Raw genomic sequence first — 21,378 nt, 5'->3', positions numbered from 1 at the left:
GTTCCTGTATGCTGCAGTGCGTGTGGTAGCTCATTGAAATAATGCAGCTTCATTTGTGGATGTTAGGTCGATTGCTTCTGAAGTTCAATATTTAGTCCATATATGTTGGTTTCCTGTAGTCACTGGTTTGAAGTTCCACATTGGCTGTTCGCACTACTGCAACATCAAGGAATGGCAAGTTTTTCTTGTTTTCCTCCTCTTTAGTGAATTTTAGGGGTGTCATTGGTGGTCTTATTTCAACGAGCCACCACACTGTGCAGCACAGAGGAACTATGCAGAATAGTGAAAAATCACCTATACAGTGTATTCAAAAAGAATACATACCCAATGATCGCAGTCTGCCGATTTCTCAGCAACAAACCCAAACAAGCAGACAAAATGCGTCCAGAAACCCTAGCCACTCTGCTCTACATAAAACACATCTCGAAATGGCTGCCAGATTACTCAGACCCTTTGGCATCATGGTAGCCCACAAACCTACCAACACACTAAAACAGCAGCAAATGAACTTGAAAGACCCTATACAGACATAAGCAAAACTAATGTCATTTACAAAATACCTTGCAAGAACTGTAACAAACACTATATTGGACAAACAGGCAGAAAACTAGCCACCAGGATACATGAACATCAACTAGCCATAAAAAGACATGACCCACTCTTATTAGTATCCTTACATATGGATGAGGAAGGATACCACTTCGACTCTTACCTAGTATGATGACAAAGCATCTGAAAACAAACCTTCCAGCTCAGCGAGCAAACCTACATCCAGAACCTCAAACGTGAGCTACAAATCTTCTCCAAACTCATTTTCCATCTCTGATTGCAACCAATATGTTCTGTCAGTAACAATCCACCATATTTAAAACAAGGATTTTATACATGATGAAACTGGCAACTAATTGCTTCTTGAATCAAGTAAGTCTGTCAGTCATCTTACATAAGACTGACTGTGGTCTCCCTCCTTTTGGTGGCACGAGAGTTTACTGTTCTTTTCCTCCTAAGATGACTTCTAGATCCAGATCACAGCACAACATGCATCTGCCTTTACTCTTCTAAATTCTGTGACCAGTTCTGACTCAGGCTTTACTATGCTCCCAGCTGCTGGTGAAACCTCTTTGCTTCTGGATCTGTTCTTTCCTTGTGAACTTGTCAACCAATCTCAGCTGTAAAGCTATTTGCACTGTGTGGTGTATCACTAATGCATATAGACCATAACATCACAGTTTGCATTCTCAGAATCTGTTAGGATAGCTGATTTGATGAGGACAAAATTAGAAATGTGCGGTGATGTCGAAGTACTCCAAGATTTGGGAGGAATATGTACATGTAAGTCAAACAAAAATTGAGTCACACATAATGCAAGGACAGTAGAATCTGGATGAAACAGAGAAAGAGAGAAATAATCAGTAAACATAAGAAAAAGGACCAAGCGGCACGGTGGCACAGTGGTTAGCACTACTGCCTCACAGTGCCAGAGACCCGGGTTCAATTCCCGCTTCAGGCGACTGACTGTGTGGAGTTTGCACATTCTTCCCGTGTCTGCGTGGGTTTCCTCTGCGTGCTCCGGTTTCCTCCCACAGTCCAAAGATGTGCAGGTTAGGTGAATTGGCCATGCTACATTGCCCGTAGTGTTAGTTGTTGGGGAATGGGTCTGGCTGGGTTGCTCTTTGGAGTGTCGGTGTGGACTTGTTGGGGCGAAGGGCCTGTTTCCACACTGTAAGTAATCTAAACAGTAGGTCATTGAGCCCCTGCCATTCAACAAGACTAAGCCTGATCTGCCCCAGGGCTTCAATTGCTCATGTGCTAGCTCAGCTCCCTGATATTTCAAAAATCTTATATACCTCTCTTTAAAATGAAACATCTGAAAACTTCAAATGTCAGAGGGAGAAATCAAAAGATGTGGAGATGTGAAATGAGACAGTAGGAAAGAAACAAGCAGCTTACAGGAAGTACTCAGTTTTTGTTTGTGGAAGATGAATTGTTCATCATAGCACAATTTCTTTATTAGACAAGAATAAGTAAAATTACAAGCTGTACTTCTGGAATGCAGTTCATTTGAATTATCCAAACTTGTTAGAAAGAGATTGATATTCAGTGACAAAAGTGTATAATTTTCTATTTGTGTTTTTTCTTAGAGGACGAGACCATATGTATTTCCAGGAGAATGCCAATACTACTAAGACTGTTTCATCTGAAAATAAGCAGTCACTGCCTTCAGCCCCCATTGCTCATGAAGAGGCTGGTGACAAGCAGATTGCTGCACAAGTATTGCTAGCAGATAACCAATCCACCAAAAACCTTATTTCAGGTATGTTGGTTACTTGGCAACAGAATCTGCTACAAATACTGAGCACATCATAAATAGTTAATGGATTGGATTTAAATTGTTTCAGTGGTGGAGGTTTGTGATTGTTGCAGCAAGTCTGCCTCCTTTGCATTTATCCCAGCAAGTAAGGTGGCATCAGCCTGCCTGCCTGCCAGTGGATCAGTGAGGAGCTTCATTCCATGTGCAGTGAGAGAAGCCAATTACAAGCAGCCAACACGACAGGTCTCTTTGTGCAGGATATTGGCAGGTACTGGGTGTGGGTGCCCTTTTGCTCTGACCAGTTAGGCTCATGGGAGAGTGTGTGTTCTCTACTCCTGAAGTGTCCCTCACAAGGGTTCTCTTTAACTCCACAACCTTCAGCACAGACCCCCCTCATAAGAACTGCCAACTTGGCACTTTGTGAGCCTCCAAAAACATCCCTAAATGTGTCTCTGGCTGGTAGCTCTGCAAAGTTGTCAGTAATCCCTTTAGTGGGCTCCCTTGACATTTTTAACATGATGTGGAGGTGCTGGACTGGGGTGAATAAAGTCAGAAGTCTCACAACACCAGGTTACACAGTCCAACGGGTTTATTTGAAATCACAATCTTTGCTGCTTGTGCTGCTGCTTTGACAAGTGAAGTGACTTGTGATTACAAACAAACTGTTGAACGAGAACCTGTTGTCATGTAACTTCTGATTTTTAACATTGTCATGGAAGTTGGCAAGTTGTATAATTCAGCCCATTAGGTTTGTAACCCTCCATTAGAATGGTTCTGCTGAGAAGTCACCGATCTGAACTGTCAGTTCTATTTCTCTCTACAGTGTCTAAGACCTGCAGAGTACTTCCAGTGTTTTGTTTACGACAAATTTCAAGCATGTGCAGTATTTTGCAGAGTTACACAGCTTAAGATATTTGAATGTAGAGAAGCTGAAGATCCTGGAATTAATTGCTTCAAAGGAGAGGGTTCAGGGAAGATACTATTTTTAAGAAATGCAGGATTCCTAATGGCACAGAGAAATCCTGAAAATTCTAGAACACAGGGCTGGGGACCTCGGGAGGGCTTGCATTTTTCTCTCTTTTAATTATGATAGTCAATATTTTCTTTATCATTTCTGCTTTTCATAAACCAATATTTCATTTCCTCCAATATAATATTGTGATATTCACCACAAAATTACCATACATGGTAGGTGTATTATAATTTTGAAAATTGCTGCTGAATGATGGCCCCAACCAATTCTTTTGTCCTGCTGTTGATGGACAAGACTGCCCTTTCTATAACAAAAACAGAAATTGCTGGAAAAGCTCAGCAAGTCTGACAGCATCAGTGGAAAGAAATCAGAGTTAACATTTCAGGTCGATTCTTCCAGCAATTCCTGTTTTTTGTTTCTGATTTACTGTACCTGCAATTTGGTTTTTGTGCTCTATCTATAAGCCTGCTTGATTGAGGATGATCAGCCATGACCATAACGAATGGTGGTGCAACCTCGAAGGGCAGAATGGCCTACTCCTGCACCTATTGTCACTTGTCTATCAGTATAAAATATAAGTTGGATCTAAGTGTTGGCCCAGAATTTTCTGAATTCTCAGTATTCCCTATTAGTTTTCTTCCCTAACCTGCAGCCCAAAAATCATTTGTACCCTAAATTACTAGAAGCTCAAATTTATAATAATGTAGTAAGGGCATCAGGTTGTCTGTGACGTTTGGTGAGCAGTGGGACCAAAAATCTATTCCTTAAACAATGTGATTTTGAAGAAAGAAACAGGAACAGGAGTGGAAGAAATAAGAGTGCATCCAGGTCATATCAGATACCGAAAATGAATTCTGGGAAAGAAAAAAATGAGAGAGCTAATAAGTTTTTGATTTTGTTTTCTTCTAAATCTCCAACAACAATGTTTGAGCATCCAATTTCAATTGTTCCTTTTTCTGGGCTGGATAGTTGTGACATTTCAGGGGCATGAATTTCATGAATAAAAACATGCTTATGCCATTGAGTACCAACTTTAATTTTCTGTGACTAGTTTAATTTTGATTAATGCACAATTTCAGCAAATCTGTGATACTCCTGGTTGGATGACAGTGAACCATTTTTATTGGTGAAGAGTAATTTGTGGTGGTGCACAACTCATGGCACAAATTGCTCAATATCATTATTAAACATGGTTACTTTTCTAGAAAATTCTGGCCAATTATCTTAACCGGGTTCTGTTTAATGTGTTACCAGCAGATGGCACCAAACACCACTTGTTCGTGTAACATAAAATTTGGCCACTCATTTTTTTCAAGACTTTACGTAGGTAATTTCCTCTGCATTTTTTTTAAACAGCTAAGTGTAGCAGCATGTAAATATATCACTATCTCTGTCTTTTCCCCCATCCCTTTTTATTTTGACCTCTTTCCTCAATTTTTTTTTAATCACTTGGACTCATGCCTGTTTCTAGTTGCTCTTGAGGTGGTGATGGTGAGCTGCCTTCTAAACTACTGCAGACCATTTGCTATAGGTAGACCCACAATACTGTTAAGGAGGGAATTTCAAGATTTTGACAAACAACACTTTTAAATTGACCACTTTCTTGCAGTTAACAATTTTTGACCAGGTTACTTTCCTTGCCAAAGTTATTTACCCAGCCTAGGCCCGTTTATCCCTTCACTGTCTATTTGAATCCTTACAGTAAATGTTCCGTCTCTTCTGCAGCAAAATGTGTGAACCCATGTGTGAGAGCAGTGTGCATAGTTCTGATTGCCATATTACAAAAAGAATATAAAGCACAGACGAAAATACAGTTAAGATTTATAAGGATAAACCTAGCATTACTGAGTGTGTACAACTATTAGGAAAGTCTGAACGTTCAAGGTCTGTCCAACCCCACCCATCCTTGACTGTTGTGCCATTATTTATTGGGGTCCCTGTACTCCTTAATATCATGTATAAAACTCATCTCTTTGATTAATGACCTTGAGTTTTCTTTGTGTATGAAAGATGTAATATAAATTCACATAGTTGTTTTAGCAGAAGTAAATCTTGGTAACTGTTTAGTGTTGTTCATTGTGCATTCTTGTTTCTAGTTCTGTTGGACCGAGGCAGCAAACTACGAAATGCAATGGTGGTTTCTGCTATGCAAACTGTTCCTGACAATGTATCTGCATTGGCGAACATTCCTTCTGTGAATCCGTATCAGGACATTGGCAAGCCAATATCAAAGTAAACTTGATTAATTTTTTGAAGTGTTGTTTTTGTGCCTTTTAAAAGTTGTAATTATTTCAAATTCAATCTGACAGCTAACCAAAAGAACCTTTTATGCACTTTAAGAGTAGGAGTTGCTGAAGTGAAAGGAAAAACATATGATTTGTTAAAACAGCAAACTGATTCACCATGTTTTTGATGTGTGAAATTTACAGTTTTGGTTTCACACTGTATCATAGGATCACATGGATGCGATATGTAAGTATTGACTAATTTCTCCCTTATCTGGATGGCATTAGCATGCTGGCACTTCAACCTAATGATTGTTAGTTATGTTTCATTGGGTCATTTGGTTGAGGTATGTTGCAGTCCCGTTAAACTGCGCCCTCATTATTTTTTAAACTGTGCACTATAATTGAAGTCGTTACATGATGACCAAGAGTGGTAATATTATTTGGAGGCAAGTGAGGCAAGAACTAATGCCAGTTCTAGGCAGGTAGATTTAATTTCCATATCTGCGGAGAGCGCTGATCTCCAGCAAGTCAGTGTATAATACTACATTTGCTCTCAATATCCTGCATTAAGGAGGAAAATTATCTGCTCAGTTGCCTTTCCCTTTTAACCAGAGCGAAGCTCTTCTTGGGGAAACAGAGAGACAGACCCAGGATCAAATAATTTGTCAGCATTTGTCCTCTACACTTACTTGCGCTTCATAACCATTTGGGCAACTAGCATCCTTGGAAATATGTAAAAGTTTTATATGAACTAGATTTGAATAATTTTGCATTTGTTCTGAAAGCATTTTTAGATTGCAAAAGTCAGCACTGGCTGATGAGACAGGGACAAAAATGAGGATGGAGTTTTGAGAAAATAAGCAACCAATGCACTGAGATTGAATAATAGATAATTTATCAAAGGAGTATCTGACAGCATGTAAACTTAGTTAGATTTTTTCTGATTTGTATGGCAAATTGCTGAAAATGCAAAGTGATCATCTCTGTGAGGGAAAGTGGGCCAGAGTGAGCAGGACAAGAAACAGTTCATTCCCTTAAACAATCAGATTTCATTGTAAAAGCAACTGCACAAGGACCAGTGATAAAGCATAAACTGGTTGAATGGATTACCAGATAATGCACAGAAAGAGAATAGAAGAAAAGAATAGATTATCCTTTAGTATCACCTGTACTCAAGTACAGAAGTACAGGAGTGCAGTGAAAAATTTACAGTGTTACCCCATATGGTGCCACCAGTGAAAGAAAAAAACTGGATTAGAAAAGCTGGAAAAACAGAGAGAGAAAAAGGAACTTCTTTAAAAAATGTTTTATTAAAGCCTGACGGAATGGGTTCATCATAATTAATAGTCGAAAATGTGTTGCTGGAAAAGCGCAGCAGGTCAGACAGCATCCAAGGAGCAGGAGAATCGACGTTTCGGGCATGAGCCCTTCTTCAGCAGGATTCTCTTGCTCCTTGGATGCGGCCTGACCTGCTGCGCTTTTCCAGCAACACATTTTCGGCTCTGATCTCCAGCATCTGCAGTCCTCACTTTCTCCTACATCATTTATAATAGTTTATTTCAGGGCCAGAGAGGTTGACTGTAAGGATGTAACACTTTTTACATCATAAATAAGGATACTTTGACTAAAATGGACAAGTCTTTGTTTATTTATAACAGATGAATGCAAAGCTTTATAGCATTCAAACTGTTTCAACGTTGAGGCAGGCAATGAGATTTTTTACAAAATTAGTGCTGGAGCACCACAGTTTGAGTAGCAGTTTATGGATTTTTAAATTTTGACTGCCCTTACTTAAAATTGTGATACTGTTGGTGCAAAGAGAGCAGTGTCAACATAGCATTGTTTTGTTAGAAAATCTATGTCAATTTTAACTGTATTTCTGAATTTAAACAATAGATATTTTAAAAAATGGACTTTAGAGAAAGAATATTAACCATATACTGGAAATGCACAATAGGTCCATTAGTTTCATAGAAAAGATAGGTTAATGTTGTCATTCAAGGTCTGGACTTGATATATTCTCTTTGCAACTGCTAGTAGACCTGTCCTTAAACATCTATTAAAATTGAATATACTACAGAACAGTGCAAACAAAGAATGAAAGGAAAGGTATGTTAACTGATGTGCAATCTCGTCTGTAATGAAAGATGGATGAAAATTGAGATGATATCTCATTGTGTCTTTTAAAACAAAATCCAATTCTGATTACGCTAGATTCAATTATTTGTTTATAGCATGTGAGACCTCAGTAGACAGTTACACATCTAGGCAGACAGGAAGAGGAATGGTGCCGCAGTGCATATTCAGCAATTATTCCACTGCACTATGAATCATTTGCTTTGATCCAGCTGTGTATGGGATTTAACATGCTAAATTTCAATAAATTTGAATCTTTTGCTTGTAACATTTTTAGAGACCACTTTTATTCTATTTTTAATTTGAAGTTGAGTTTTGAATATAAAATTATGAATATTGAATAAATGCCAGTAGAAAGCAATATCACGATGCAAATTATTTGAAAGAAAGATAGGATTACAGAACTGTTCAATGCTTGGTTAAAATAAGATGCAATGTGTTATTGACTTATTGTCCAGGGTCAGTTGCAGATGATCACTCAAAAAAACCTGTAATTGCATCATAATTATTAATCCTTGAGTAGTTGTGACCTTGTGCATCAACTGCATTAAAGTATCTTGAATATCTTACATGATACCCAGCGTAGATTAAAAAACCAATTGAACTTGAAGTCAAACCCCTTACCAAAACTTGGAGTGATTTACTGAGCAGTAAAGTTATCTTGTGTTTAGATGTCAGTTACAAGCTGCTCAATTTTACTTTTGCAATTTATGATGTCATTTGAATCGTCAGTAAGATTTTTGTTTCAATCTGAAATTATCAATTTATTTAAGATTGAATCTATCCAGAATAGCAGGTTGATGTGCTAAATATGCGTATTGATCTGTCAATTGTTTGTTACTTGTGAATTGTTCGATAAGGCACACAGTATTGGTATGGACAATTTTTAAAAAAAAATTTCTAACTTTTAGTCCCTCTATCTTACGTTTAAAAGCTTATGGAATTACATTTTTATGCATTAGTAATGTATTTTCTGCTACAATAAACACTAATTTTATCAATTCTTTCCCTTTGTCGTCCTTTTTTTTCAGAATAGCATCTCCTTCAGGAAAGTTGCTGGAATCTGAAGCTACTTGCATAACCAAAGCTTTTTTATTGCCTTCCCCTGAGCACCCCTTAAAAGAAATCCATCCAAACACAGACGCCACAGTCATCAAATTACTCCTAGGCAGGTAAATTCTGGGAGTACTTTTCATTTTAATTTGCTTTGTATTTCACCTTTTCATTCGTTTCCATCAGCAAGCATGGATCTATTCATTGGACCGGTTCAGTATGCCACATATTATTGATTAGAACTGAGCCCAAATGGAGATGAGACTCGGAGATTCAATTTGGTATTTGATATTGATCAGAATTAGAATGTTAGTGCAGATATTGGGGGTTAAAACTATTTCAGCGAGATGTGAGGACAAGTAAGGAGGAGGTCTGGAGAGTAAAATTGAAAGCAGTGATGGTGATATGGTTGTTCCCTTACAGATGCCATGGAATTTGATCAGTGGTGGTGATGGTGGGAGTAGCCACCCTCTCACAGAAGCTGGTTGAGACCCTGAGGTGGGCCATTGGAGGGGCTTTTCCCCACGTCTGGTGTCCACAGAAGAGTGCTCCATTTGGCAACCACTCCCATAACCTTAGTCCTCATGGCATTGCTGGTGCTGAAGAGCTGTGAGCTGGCAGCTTTAGGAAGCAGGATCTCTCCCCTTGAACAGATGGCAGGCTTGAGAGCAGTGATAGCCCAAGATTTTCAGCCCATCAGGGCTAACTCTACTAGTAACATTAAAGAAAAACAAGATACACAGAGAATTGTGAGGGCCGGAGTTAAGTGGGATTATGGGAACTGCAAGGAATGTCAGTTAGTTTTAGAGCACACATGCATGTGAATGGTCAAAATGTTGTTAATAAAATTGGTAAGCTGCAAATAATTAACCATGTTCAAATACATTGCGGGAGAAAGAACTGAAAGTTGACTCATAAAATGGTAGAATTAAATGCTTTATATTCCTGGGTACAAGATGTTCATGAAAGGAAAGGAGGGGTAATAGTTCCAGTGGAGTAAAACATTGAAGTGCTAGGAAGAGAACATGTCTTTGAGAAGTAAAAAACAGATTGTACTTAAAGATAAGAAACAATAAAGTGATGTCAGCCTGAGGGTATATTTTTAAACATTATGTTTAAATCGCTTAACTAACGTAATAATGAAATGAACAATAATCTGACAGGGAGCTGCAGTGCCATGGAATGTGCATTATTTTCTATATGGGAACTGTGGGACACCTTTTGTGTCCTGAACAACTACATGTGCTGGCAGTGTCAATGGCTGGAGGATTTCAAACTCCTTGGGATTTATGGGTTTGACAAGCTGGTGTTATTAGTGCATCAACATGTTTTTGGAGTTGGTCACCCTGTAGCTTAAGAGTGAACAGGCACAGAGAAAATGATAAATCAACAGAGAATCAAATTGGACTATGCAGATAGTGCTTGTCCCATGAGAATATTATATTGTGGCGATAACAGATTTGACTCCAAAAAGAGCAGAACTGAATGCTAAATATGTCTGGATATGAAATGTTCAGGAAAGCCAGGGAGCTACATAGTGAAGGCAAGGTAACAGTATTATTTAAACAATATTATGGTGCAAGAGAGTAAGGATGTCTTGGAGTGATTGAAGATCTCATTTGTTCATAAATGTTCAGAAACAATACTGGGTGTATTCCGTAGGCACTAACTAAATAGGTTGCTCAGGGAAATAAGAGTTGAAATTTCAGAAGTGTTGACCGTAATCTTTCAGTCCTCCTTAGAAACAGGCAGCTTTGTCAGAAGTCTGGAGGATTGCAAATGTTACAAAAATACTCAGAATTTGATTCCAACTTTGAGTGTCTGTGCGGAGTTTGCACATTCTCCCCGTGTCTGCTGGGGTTTCCGCCAGGTTCTCCAGTTTCCTCCAGCAGTCCAAAGATATCCAGGATAGATGGATTGGCCATGCTAAATTGTCTCTAGTGGATACGAGTGTGCAGGCTGGGTGGATTAGCCATGTAAATGCGGGGTTACAGGGACATGGTGGGGGGCCTGTGGGTAGAATGCTATTTGGAGGGTCAGTGCAGACTCAATAGGCTGAATGGCCACTTTATGTACTGTTGGAGTTCTGTGAAGTGGTGTTCCCAAGAGATTGGTATCGTTTTCCAGCTCACTAATCGAGTGTGCCACTGTCCCCAACTAAAATCTGAAATCAGCTTTCCAAAAAAAAAAGGCGCCATGGTTGCTCAGTAGTTAACACTGCTGCCGCATAGTACAAGAGACCCGGGTTTGATTACACTCTTGAGCGACTGTGTTGAATTTGCACATTCTTCTCAGGTCTGCGTGGGTTTCCTCCCACAGTCCAAAGTTGTGCAGGTTAGGTGGATTGGTCATTTTAAATTTTCCATGGATGTACAGATTAGGTGGATTGGCCATGGGAAATGCAGGATTGCAGGGATAGGACTAGTTAGGATGCTCTTCAGAAGGTTGGTGTGGACTCGATGTGCCAAATGGCCTGTTTGCACACTGTAGGGATTCTATGATTCTATGAGCTTGGCAGTTGCGTGCAATCAGTTTAAAATTGGTGGTGTGTAGAACTATGATCCAGGAGAAATCTAGCCACTTTGATAAGCATGGACTAATGATAGTGAGTCAACATGGACTTAATTTGGGCAAATTATATTTGACTAAATTGAGATTTTGATGAGATAGTGAGGTGAACGAGGGCAGTGTAATTTGTGTATATAGACTTTCAAAAGTTGCTGATAAGTAAAAGGTAAATTCGCCATAGTGTTACCAGACCATGAGGCTTCTCTTTCATGAAACAGAGATGACTGATAGTTTACTCGTGAGGGTCACCATGGAAGAGGTTGAGAAGAAGGGTACTTCATGGTAACCTCAGCTAGTGCGGAAATTGAACTTGCATTATTGGCATCACTGCATCGTAAGCCAACCATCTAGCCAACTGAGTTAATAAGTACCCATATTAGGCTGATTAGCAAATGTTATGCCCACAAGATAATAGGAGCAGTAGCAGCATGGTTCCAAAATTGGCTGAGGAATAGAAAACAAGTATGGTGGAATAGGACTAGTGTTTCAAAATAGGGATAATTTATTTACAACACATGAGGCATTATTTTCTCTGAGGGTCATGAGCTTTGTTTTATTCACCTATGCGATGTGGGTGTCAGTGACTGTGCTATATTTATTGCTCATTCCTAGTTGCCCTTGAGAGTATGGTGGTGAGCTGCTTTCTTAGCTATACTCATGTGTTATACGCAGACCCTTTAGGAGTTAATTCCAGGAGTTTGACCTGGTGACACTGAAGGAACAGCAATATATTTCCAAGTCAAAATGGTGAGTGACTTGGAGAAGATCCAGCAGTTGGTGATGTATTGCATGCATCTGCTGTCCTTGTCCTTCCAGTTATTATGGGTTTGGAAGGTGCTGTCTAGGGAGCTTTGTTGAATTTCTGCAGTTCATCTTGTAGATAATGCACACTGCTGCTACTGAGCATCTTGGGTGTGTGGGGGAAATAAATATTTTATAGATGTAGTGACAAGCAATGGGCTGCTTTATCCTGGATGGCGATGAGCTTCTTGAGTTTTTCTGGAGCTGCACTCTTCCAGGCAAGAGGAGGGTATTGCATCACCCTCTTGATTTGTGCCTTGTAGATGGTGAACAAGTTTGGGGAATCAGGAGGTGAGCTGCACATTGCAGAATTCCTAACCTCTGATCGACCTTGCAACTATTGTGTTCAGATGGCTACTCCAATTCTGGTAAATTCTAAGCTCCAGGATGTTGATAGTCAGGTATTCATTGGTGACAGTAAGTTTGATTGTCAGCAAAAAGCCCTACTCTGATCTTCTGATGGAGAGAAGGCCTGAAAATGATTAGAACTGGGACATTCATTTGTATTCTTCCTAAATATGGTTTGGAATGCTTCCTGAAAAACATACTACGAAAACTTTTACATAGAGGTGGATAGATTCTTGGTAAGCAAGTGGGTGAAAGGGTATCAGAGGTAGGTAGAAATGTGGATTTGAGTTTACAATCAGATTAACCATGATTTTATTGAATGATTGGGTAGGCCCCGGGGTAGAATGGATTACTGCTCCATGTTTGTAAGTTTATGTGGTTTTCCAAACTGGAGGGAGGTATACAGCAGGTTTCCCTAAGATTTAGTACAGGTTACTGCTATTTTGATGTATGTCACTGACTTGGAATTGTGGGCACAGGTAGCAGTCTGCCAGTTTGCAGATGATCTGCATCTTGGAAGTGTAGAAATACTGAAGCAAATAATAATATCCTTCAAGAAGGCTTAGACTGGTGGATGTGTGTCAAATTAAATTTGATGCCGAAAGTCTGAAGTGGTACATTTTGCTTGAAAGAATGAAAAGAGACAATAAGTGTAAACTGATACACTTTTAATGGGGTTAAAGGAAATAGAGATGGCAGAAGCATTCTGTGCAAGAAGGAAAAAGTTAAGATGAACTTGTATGAAAAGTGGAGAAGAGAGAGGGAGAGCGGTGGTGCCCATCTGGGCTTCACATCCTTTAATCGATGTGAAGGCTTTGAAGAGGCTACTGAAGAGATTTACTAGAATGGTTCTAGGAATGAGAAATTTCAGTTAGATGACTAGACTGGAGTCGTTCACTTTTCATCAAAAAAAACTGAGAGGAGATGTGATAGAGATGTTTGAAATCATATAGAATTTAAGGGGAATAAGTAACTCCAATGACTAAAGAGTTGATGGCAAGCGAGCCCGGATTTAGGGTGATTGGTTAAGCATATGGAAATCACTGACAACTAGGTTGAATACAGATTCAATAGTAAGCTTCAGAAGGGAACTGAATATATCGCTGAGCTGGCAGGTTTGTTTTTAGATGCTTTGTCACCGTGCTAGGTAACATCATCAATAAGCCTCTGGTTAAACATTGGTGTTCTGTCCCACTTTCTATTTATGTGCCTTGTCTGTTAAAAGTGGGACAGACACCAGTGCTTCACCAGAGGCTCACTGATTATGTTACCAGCATGGTGACACAACGCCTGAAAACAAGCCTGCCAGCTCATCGAGCAAACTTACAACCTGAACCTCAACCTGAGCTACAAATCTTCTCAAAAGTCGCAAACTGAATATACATTTGAAAGAGAAAAATTTATGGAGATAATGGAAAGAATGAAGTGGGAATGATTGGATGGTTCTTGAAAAAACCAATACAGGTTGTTCTGCTTTATCTTGTGTTTTGTCAGTGTGAACTGGCTGTAATGAGATTGACAAATAGGGGGCACTGTTTCTAAAACATGAACTTTTAAAATGTATGTTGGCTATAACACAAATACATTGCCAACACTTTGTGCTATTTTGATTGTGCAATTTTTGTATAGCGTGGGGTCACACAAGAATGCAGCTATCACATTATAGAAGAAATGACTGTACAGATTTTGCTTTTCTGTTTTGTGATTTGGTGAAGGATGTTGGTTATACATTTCTTCTGAAAATTGTTAATACCCACTTGGGAAAGTGTTCTGATTCTTGAGCTCCACTACACCCAGAGTTGCCACAAAGGTTAATTTTATAATCAAAGTTTGCAAAATCTCTGATTTACCTGGATACTGGAATCAAGTTAACAATTATGAACTATCAATTAATGATATATAACATTAGGAAAGGATGCTCGACCTGAAACATTAACTCTGATTTCTCTGCACGGATGCAGCCAGACATGAATTTTTCCAGTTTCTGTTTTAGTTTATGGTTTATAATATACTAGTTAGAACTCTTAACATCTTCGAAAACCCTTATGTCCACATGTAAACATACACAGACAAACAAAACAAAATTGGTTTATCAGTGGAGTAAAAGAAATGATGAAGCACAGTTCTATAGCACCAATTCACCGGGTTTGTTGAGATGTTTCTTTTGCTTGCCATGACTTTGTCCAGGTCATTGCACTTCTTCATAGAGTCGCATTGTGATTAATACACGGACTTACAAAGCCACTTAGTTAAATGCAACAGTTTACAACAACTGGTGGGATAAAACAATTGACTTTCTTTGGGCTTCAGACATTTTACTGTAGAGAGAAACACACTCAACGTGCCCTTTCAGCAATTGAAGGCTGCCCCTGGATCATTCACAGTCACAAACTGTACAGCTGCCCAGAAAACAATCAGAGTTGTCATCAGACTGTTGACCATTGGTATCCATAATTGGTCACAATTACACAGACCACCTCTGAATCTTATCTTGGTGCCATGTTATCTATAAATGTATTACGTATGGTATTGCTTAAACAAAGCAGCAATGTAAGCACCACACAAAATGAGTTTCATTAACTCATTTTTAGTTAATGTGCAGCTATTGCGTCCACAGTTATTGGTTTTAAAACAGTTCTCCGTTTTAGTCTACAATCAAAAATAGGAAAATTAAAATTACACGGTCTTCCTATCCTGCCTTAACATGGGGCCAAGTTCCTGAGCCTAAGTAATATGTTTAACCATGGATGTAGCATCTCCTTGTTTTTTGGAGTGAAATGTGCATGGAACACAGATTACTGATTGCTCAGTTAGGCATGAAGGTTTCAGAAAAACATGTTTGGGAATCAGTGCGTATTAAGCTGGGAGATGGGAAATAGGAGACTTTAGGTCAGTGTTAAGATCCCCATTGGGGAACAATAAACCAGAATTACCTAATTTATCAAATGATGCACCGAAGAAGGAATTATCAACAAGATTTCATTTTTGGAACTTTGATTCAGATATGTTTTAAAATGAATGTAAATCAAACATGAATTAGGAGTTGAATCTTAATAGTGATAAGTGCAATAAATGTACATCCATAACAACCATTAGCATTCCCCTTCAGCATGTATTGCATGACATAGCTACACGGTTTCATAATATGCTGTTTTTTATTTGTGCAGGGCAGGTCAGAAGTCTTCAACAGAAAACTGTCAACAGTTTTCACTTCTAAGTATGATTATTGTTAGCAAGGCAAACTTCTACATATCCTCTCTCTCTCGGGTCACAAAGATCAAAGAAATGACTGTACAGGTTTTGTTTTTCTGTTCTGTGATTTGGTGAAGGATGTTGGTTATACATTTCTTCTGAAAATTGTTATGACCCACTTGGGAAAGTGTTGTGATTCTTGAGCTTCACTACACTCAGAGTTGCCACAAAGGTTAATTTTATAATCAAAGTTTGCAAGATCTCCAGTTTACCTGGATACTGGAATCAAGTTAACGAAGTGCTGACAAACAATCTGTCATGTTATTGCAAGTAATTTCATGTTATTGCAAGTAATTTCCAATCACAAATAAACAACTATGAACTATCAATAAATGGTATATAACATTAGGAAAAATCACTTGACCTGAAACGTTAACTCTGATTTCTCTGCACGGATGCTGCTAGACATGCTGAACTTTTCCTGTTTCTGATTTGATTTTGCAACTTTCTAGAGTTCCTTATCAGAAGACTAACTGATAAAACCTGGTTTATCGTTTGGCCTTTTTGGGAAAGTATTCACTTTTTAATGTATCTGAGAATTTCACATATACATTTCCAAGTTAAAGAATTTTTTTTAGCCAGTTTACAGAAAAGCTCCTGACTTTTTTGATGTCAAACAGAGGAAAATTACCTCTTCCTGGGAGTTACTTGCTTCTTGCATATATTTCAATGTGCTCCTCATTCTATCATGGTTTGACTTCTTTTTTTAACTTTCACCCTCCACCTCTTCTGCTTGCAGTTCTTCTATGTATCTGTACCTTAACCTCTTTTCTGGTCCTGTTTCCAGGATTGCCAGATCATATGGACCACATCTCATCCAAGAAAATTAATTCTTCAGTTCATTTTAACCAATATTAATAACAATTACAGACTTCACAGATCTTTGTTTACTGTTTCCAGGCAAATAGTTTCCATTCCACTTAAAATCTGCATTGCAAAAAAATGTTGGAATCCATTATTATGAGGGAGTAAAAGGATGTTGACTGTATTATGATTTTGTAAAAGTCCTTTACAAAAGGACTCTATTTGACTGTATTGTGATTTTGTAAGATAGAGTCATTGTGCTTTTGTGGAAGGGTATTTGTGCTGCTGCATATATTACAGATAATTAAGATTGTAATAAGCAAGTCAGATATTGGGGTCCTGGTAGATGTAGGGTGTTTGAATTTCCCAAAGAAAATTGGTTTGAATAGAGGATGGGTTAAGTTACAAAATACCAGATAAATTCAAATTTGATTCACTCCGCGTGACATCAAGAAATCGTTGAAGGCAAACCTGGCAACATTCTGGCAATTCTAGTACTGAAGATGAGTGCTGCAAAAGTAGCACTATACCTTGCCAAGCTGATCTGACAGTTTCAACACTGAATTCTACTCAGCAATGTGAAAAAGTGCCCAGGTATGTCCTGTTCCAATAAGCAAGACAAACTAACCCAGCAAGCTATCACACTATCAGTTGAATCTTGATCATCAGTAAGACAATGGGAGGTACCACTCACTCAGTGATAACTTCATTGATGCTCAGCTTGGGTTCTACCAGAGTCTCACAGTATTGAAGATTTGTGCTCAAGAACTTACTCTGCCCCTAGCCAAGCTGCTCTAATACAGTAGCAGCACCAGCACCTACCCAGCAAAGTGGAAAATTATCCAGGCATGTCTTATGCACAAAAGGCAGGACAAAACCAACCGGCCAATTACCGCCTCATCGGTCTACACTAGAACATCAGTAACTTGATGGAATGTGCCATCAACAGTGTTTTTAAGCAGTACCTGCTCACTGACACCCAGTTTGGGTTCTGCAAAGGTCACTCAGTGTTTGACCATATTACAGCCTTGGTCTAAGCTGGGATTGAAGAGCTAGATCCCAGGGGTGAGATGACCTTCAAAGGGTGTCCGCCATCCACAAGGCACAAGTCAGGAGTGTGATAGAATAATCTCCACTTGACTGGATGAGCACCGCTCCAATAACATTCAAGAAACTTGACACCATACAGGACTAAGGATCCACTTGATTGACACCATAAGCACAATCACCCCTCTACTACAAATACAGCCATCCATGCAGCACTCCAAAAGTTAGTGCTTCCAAGTGGACCTATTGGACTATGGCCTGGTGTTGTGTGATTTTTAGCTTTCTCCACCCCAGTCCAACCATTGGCATGGTGTATTATGAATATTGGCTGTTGTGGTTCTTTAGTTTGTCACTAGATGGTGCTGAAAGAATAATTTCCTGTTTATTTGAATAAAATCTGTCTTCTCCCAATTCAAAACCCATTTTTTGTTGAAATGTTGAGTTGCCTGTCTTACTCTTTCCTCAACTGTGTCTCTGTGATTGCAGCAACTTCGCAATTCCATGAGTTAACTCATGCCTTTAACTAATCTGTTTTACCTATAATACTCCTCATATTAAATAGAGGTCATCCAGTGTCACCTTACACCTTAGAAATTAACATGGCTGGACTCCCTGTGCCTTGGTTTCTTTGCTAAAGTACACTGGTCCCTACTGTGCTAACACTGTTTTCCTTCCCACTGCCAAATTAGTACTGTATAAATTCCTCCCAACAGCACTAGCAAACCAACCTGCAAGAATGTTGGTCCCATTTTGGTTCAGGTGCAGACCGTCCCTTCCTTACAGGTTCTAGCTTCCCCTGAAACTGTTGGAGTGGTCCAAGAATTTAAAACGTTCTCTTCTGCACTAACTCTTGAGCCTCTCATTCATCTGCCCTGTTCCCTTATTTCTGTACTTGCTAACAAGTGGCACTGAGTGTAAGCCAGAAATCACAACTGTTTGAGATCATGCTGTTTAGTCTACTGCCTAACTCCCTCAATTCTTGATGTAGGACCTCATCACTCATTCGATCTATGTCATTGGTATCAATGTGTACTATGACTTCTGTCTTGTTACCCTGCTTTTCAGGATGCCCTGCAGCCACTCAGTGACATCATTGATCCTGGGACCAGGGAGGCAACGCACGATCCTGAAGTCATGTCTCTAGCTGCAGAAACATCTATCAGTTCCTCAAACTAATGAATACCCTATCACTATTACTCCTGTTTTCTTTTTCCTCTGCTTCTGTTGCAATCAGGATGCTTGTGGTGCTAGAAGCTTGGCTTTGTCTGTGTTCCCTTGAGGAATCAGTGCCCTCATCAGGTTTCCAAATGGAAAACCGATTTGTGAGAGGGACCATAGGGGCTCCTGTACTACTTGCCTGGGGATTCTCTTTGACTGTTTGGTGGTCACCACTTCCCTTCTTTCCTCTAGTCCCTGGAATTGCAGTGTAACCACCTCTCTGAACGTGCTATCCACCTAACACTCAATTTCGGGTGTGTTCCACAGTGTCTTCAGCCATTGCTTAAGCTCCAAAACATGGACCCAGATTTCTGCAGTTAAGAAAACTTCCTGCACACACCTTGAATGACAGCAGGGTCCGTGACTTCCCATATGTAGTAGGTCACATATTCCATTCTGTTGACCTCATCTGCTATATCTTAATCTTGTACTAACCTTGGTCTTACTTGCTAACCTTGCTAATTACTTAATCATAAAGATTTGGAGATGCCAGCGTTGGACTGGGGTGTACAGGGTTGTGGAACGTGTGGCACTGGGTTGTGGTCCAGCGGGTCCCCCCCTGATGGGGGAGCAGTGCTCCGAGAGCTGGTGCTTCCAGTTGGACATGTTGGACTACAACCTGGTGTTGTGATTTTTAACTTAATCGTAAAGATACTCCATTTGCCTTAAATTTAGTCTATTCTTATTCTCTGAGTTTGACTTATTCCTGCTGCTTTTCAGTTAATCTTTTGATAATCTCGGAGCCCTTGGGCTTTGGTCTGCTCCTGCCCCCACTGATCTGAAAATTTCATTAGGCAAAGAAGGCAGCAGAAAAACAACTTCCTTCCCTATTTCATCTAACTCTCATTGACCAAAGTGTCACACTCCACTCTCTGCAGGTTGCACTCGAGGCCAAACTGGGTAAGGGTAAGGATGGCACATCAGATTAGTGTAGAAAGGTGTGAAACAAAGTTTTTCAGGTCAGCTGTGTGAAGCCCTCCTTGCAGACATCTGGATACTTCTGGCACATTTGATTAATTAATTTACAGATCAGTCGAGCAAAGCCTGACATTATAGAAATAGGCATAGTTTTACTCACAAAGTCATATCTCACAGCCAACCTCGTGAACTCTTTCACCATCATTAGCTTTGGACATTTCCTGCCTCACAATAGTACTGTATATAGATAGGTGCAGTGTCTCTGGGAGTCTTCAGAATCGGCTCTGGAGCCAATGAAGTTTCACTCATCGGGTCAACATATACAAGTAAACACCTGGCTGATTACCCATGTTCCAGAATTAGCTGCTCCTTATTTTCATATGGCTACATTCTTGGCATCTTTCTACTAATATGAAAAATTCCTCACATGTACTGTCCACCTGATGTAGGGTATTTCCAATTCAGCGATAGTCTGCTCTAAATCATTACTCACTTTGGGCCTCTCTGGTTTTGACCTCATTACAGCCTTGGTTCTAACATGGACAAAAGAGCTAAACCCCAGAAGTTTAATGACAATGACTATTCTTGTCAGCAACAGTGGGTGCGGCCTCCAGTAAAATTAAAGCTAGTGGGACTTGGAGAAAAGTCTTGACTGGTTAAATTCATATCAATCACAAAAGAAGATGGTTGTGGTCTTTGGAGGTTAAGCATATTGTTCACAGTGCAATGTTGCAGGAATATCTTAGGCTCCTGGGCTCAACAGATTGAGTTGCTCCTTCCCTTCAGTATAATAGAAGAAGTGAAGATACTCCCAGGCTGAAGCTGATAAGCGGTAAATAATATTCGCATCCTGCAAGTGCCACACAATGGCCTTTCCCAATAAGAGAAGATCTGACAGTCTCCCATTGATATTCACTGGTATTGCTGAGAAAATCTATAGCCTTAAAACTTATCTTTAAATATTTAGACTAAAATGTAATGTTGAGTTATAGAACACATTTGCTGCTGCACACTAGAAATTAGACAGGGGGCTGGGAGGCTTAGAAAAAGGGGGGAACCCAAGGTAGGCAGAAGATAAAAACATCTGTGTTCACCAAGTGATAACCAGATGCTCTAAGGCACTTAAGAACATTTACCTTAACTTGGCAAACGTGGTGCCACTGTTTAAGAAGGGCGGTAAAGACAAGCCAGGGAACTATAGACCTGTGAGCCTGACCTCGGTGATGGGCAAGTTGTTGGAGGGAATCCTGAGGGACAGGATGTACATGTACTTGGAAAGGCAAGGACTGATTTGGGAGAGTCATCATGGCTTTGTGCGTGGGAAATCATGTCTCACAAACTTGATTGAGTTTTTTGAAGAAATAACAAAGAAGATTGAGGAGGGCAGAGCAGTAAATGTGATCTATATGGACTTCGGTAAGGCGTTCGACAAGGTTCCCCATGGGAGACTGATTAGCAAGATTAGATCTCATGGAATACAGGGAGAACTAGCCATTTGGATACAGAACTGGCTCAAAGGTAGATGACAGGTGGTGGTGGAGGGTTATTTTTCAGACTGGAGGCCTGTGAACAGTGGAATGCCACAAGGATCGGTGCTGGGCCCTCTACTTTTTGTCATTTACATAAATGATTTGGATGCGAGCATAAGAGGTACAGTTAGAAAGTTTGCAGATGACACCAAAATTGGAGGTGTAGTGGACAGCGAAGAGGATTACCTCAGA

General features: G+C 39.7%; 1 protein-coding gene across 3 annotated transcripts in view; it reads left to right on the top strand.

Annotated features, from left to right (window-relative positions):
• c2cd3 (C2 domain containing 3 centriole elongation regulator) overlaps positions 1-21,378 on the top strand; it is a 165,548-nt gene that overhangs the window by 13,704 nt on the left and 130,466 nt on the right. For all 3 annotated transcript variants that reach the window (XM_043692198.1, XM_043692199.1, XM_043692201.1), the window contains exons 5-7: positions 2,142-2,314; positions 5,381-5,516; positions 8,680-8,820. In XM_043692198.1, the coding sequence (XP_043548133.1) occupies positions 2,142-2,314; positions 5,381-5,516; positions 8,680-8,820 (450 nt within the window). The remainder of the gene's footprint in view (positions 1-2,141; positions 2,315-5,380; positions 5,517-8,679; positions 8,821-21,378) is intronic.

Source organism: Chiloscyllium plagiosum, chromosome 6 (assembly GCF_004010195.1).
Source record: "Chiloscyllium plagiosum isolate BGI_BamShark_2017 chromosome 6, ASM401019v2, whole genome shotgun sequence".
Classification (NCBI taxonomy): Eukaryota; Metazoa; Chordata; class Chondrichthyes; order Orectolobiformes; family Hemiscylliidae; genus Chiloscyllium; species Chiloscyllium plagiosum.
Note: the sequence above shows the minus strand (reverse complement) of the source record. Positions and strands in the feature narration are given on the sequence as shown.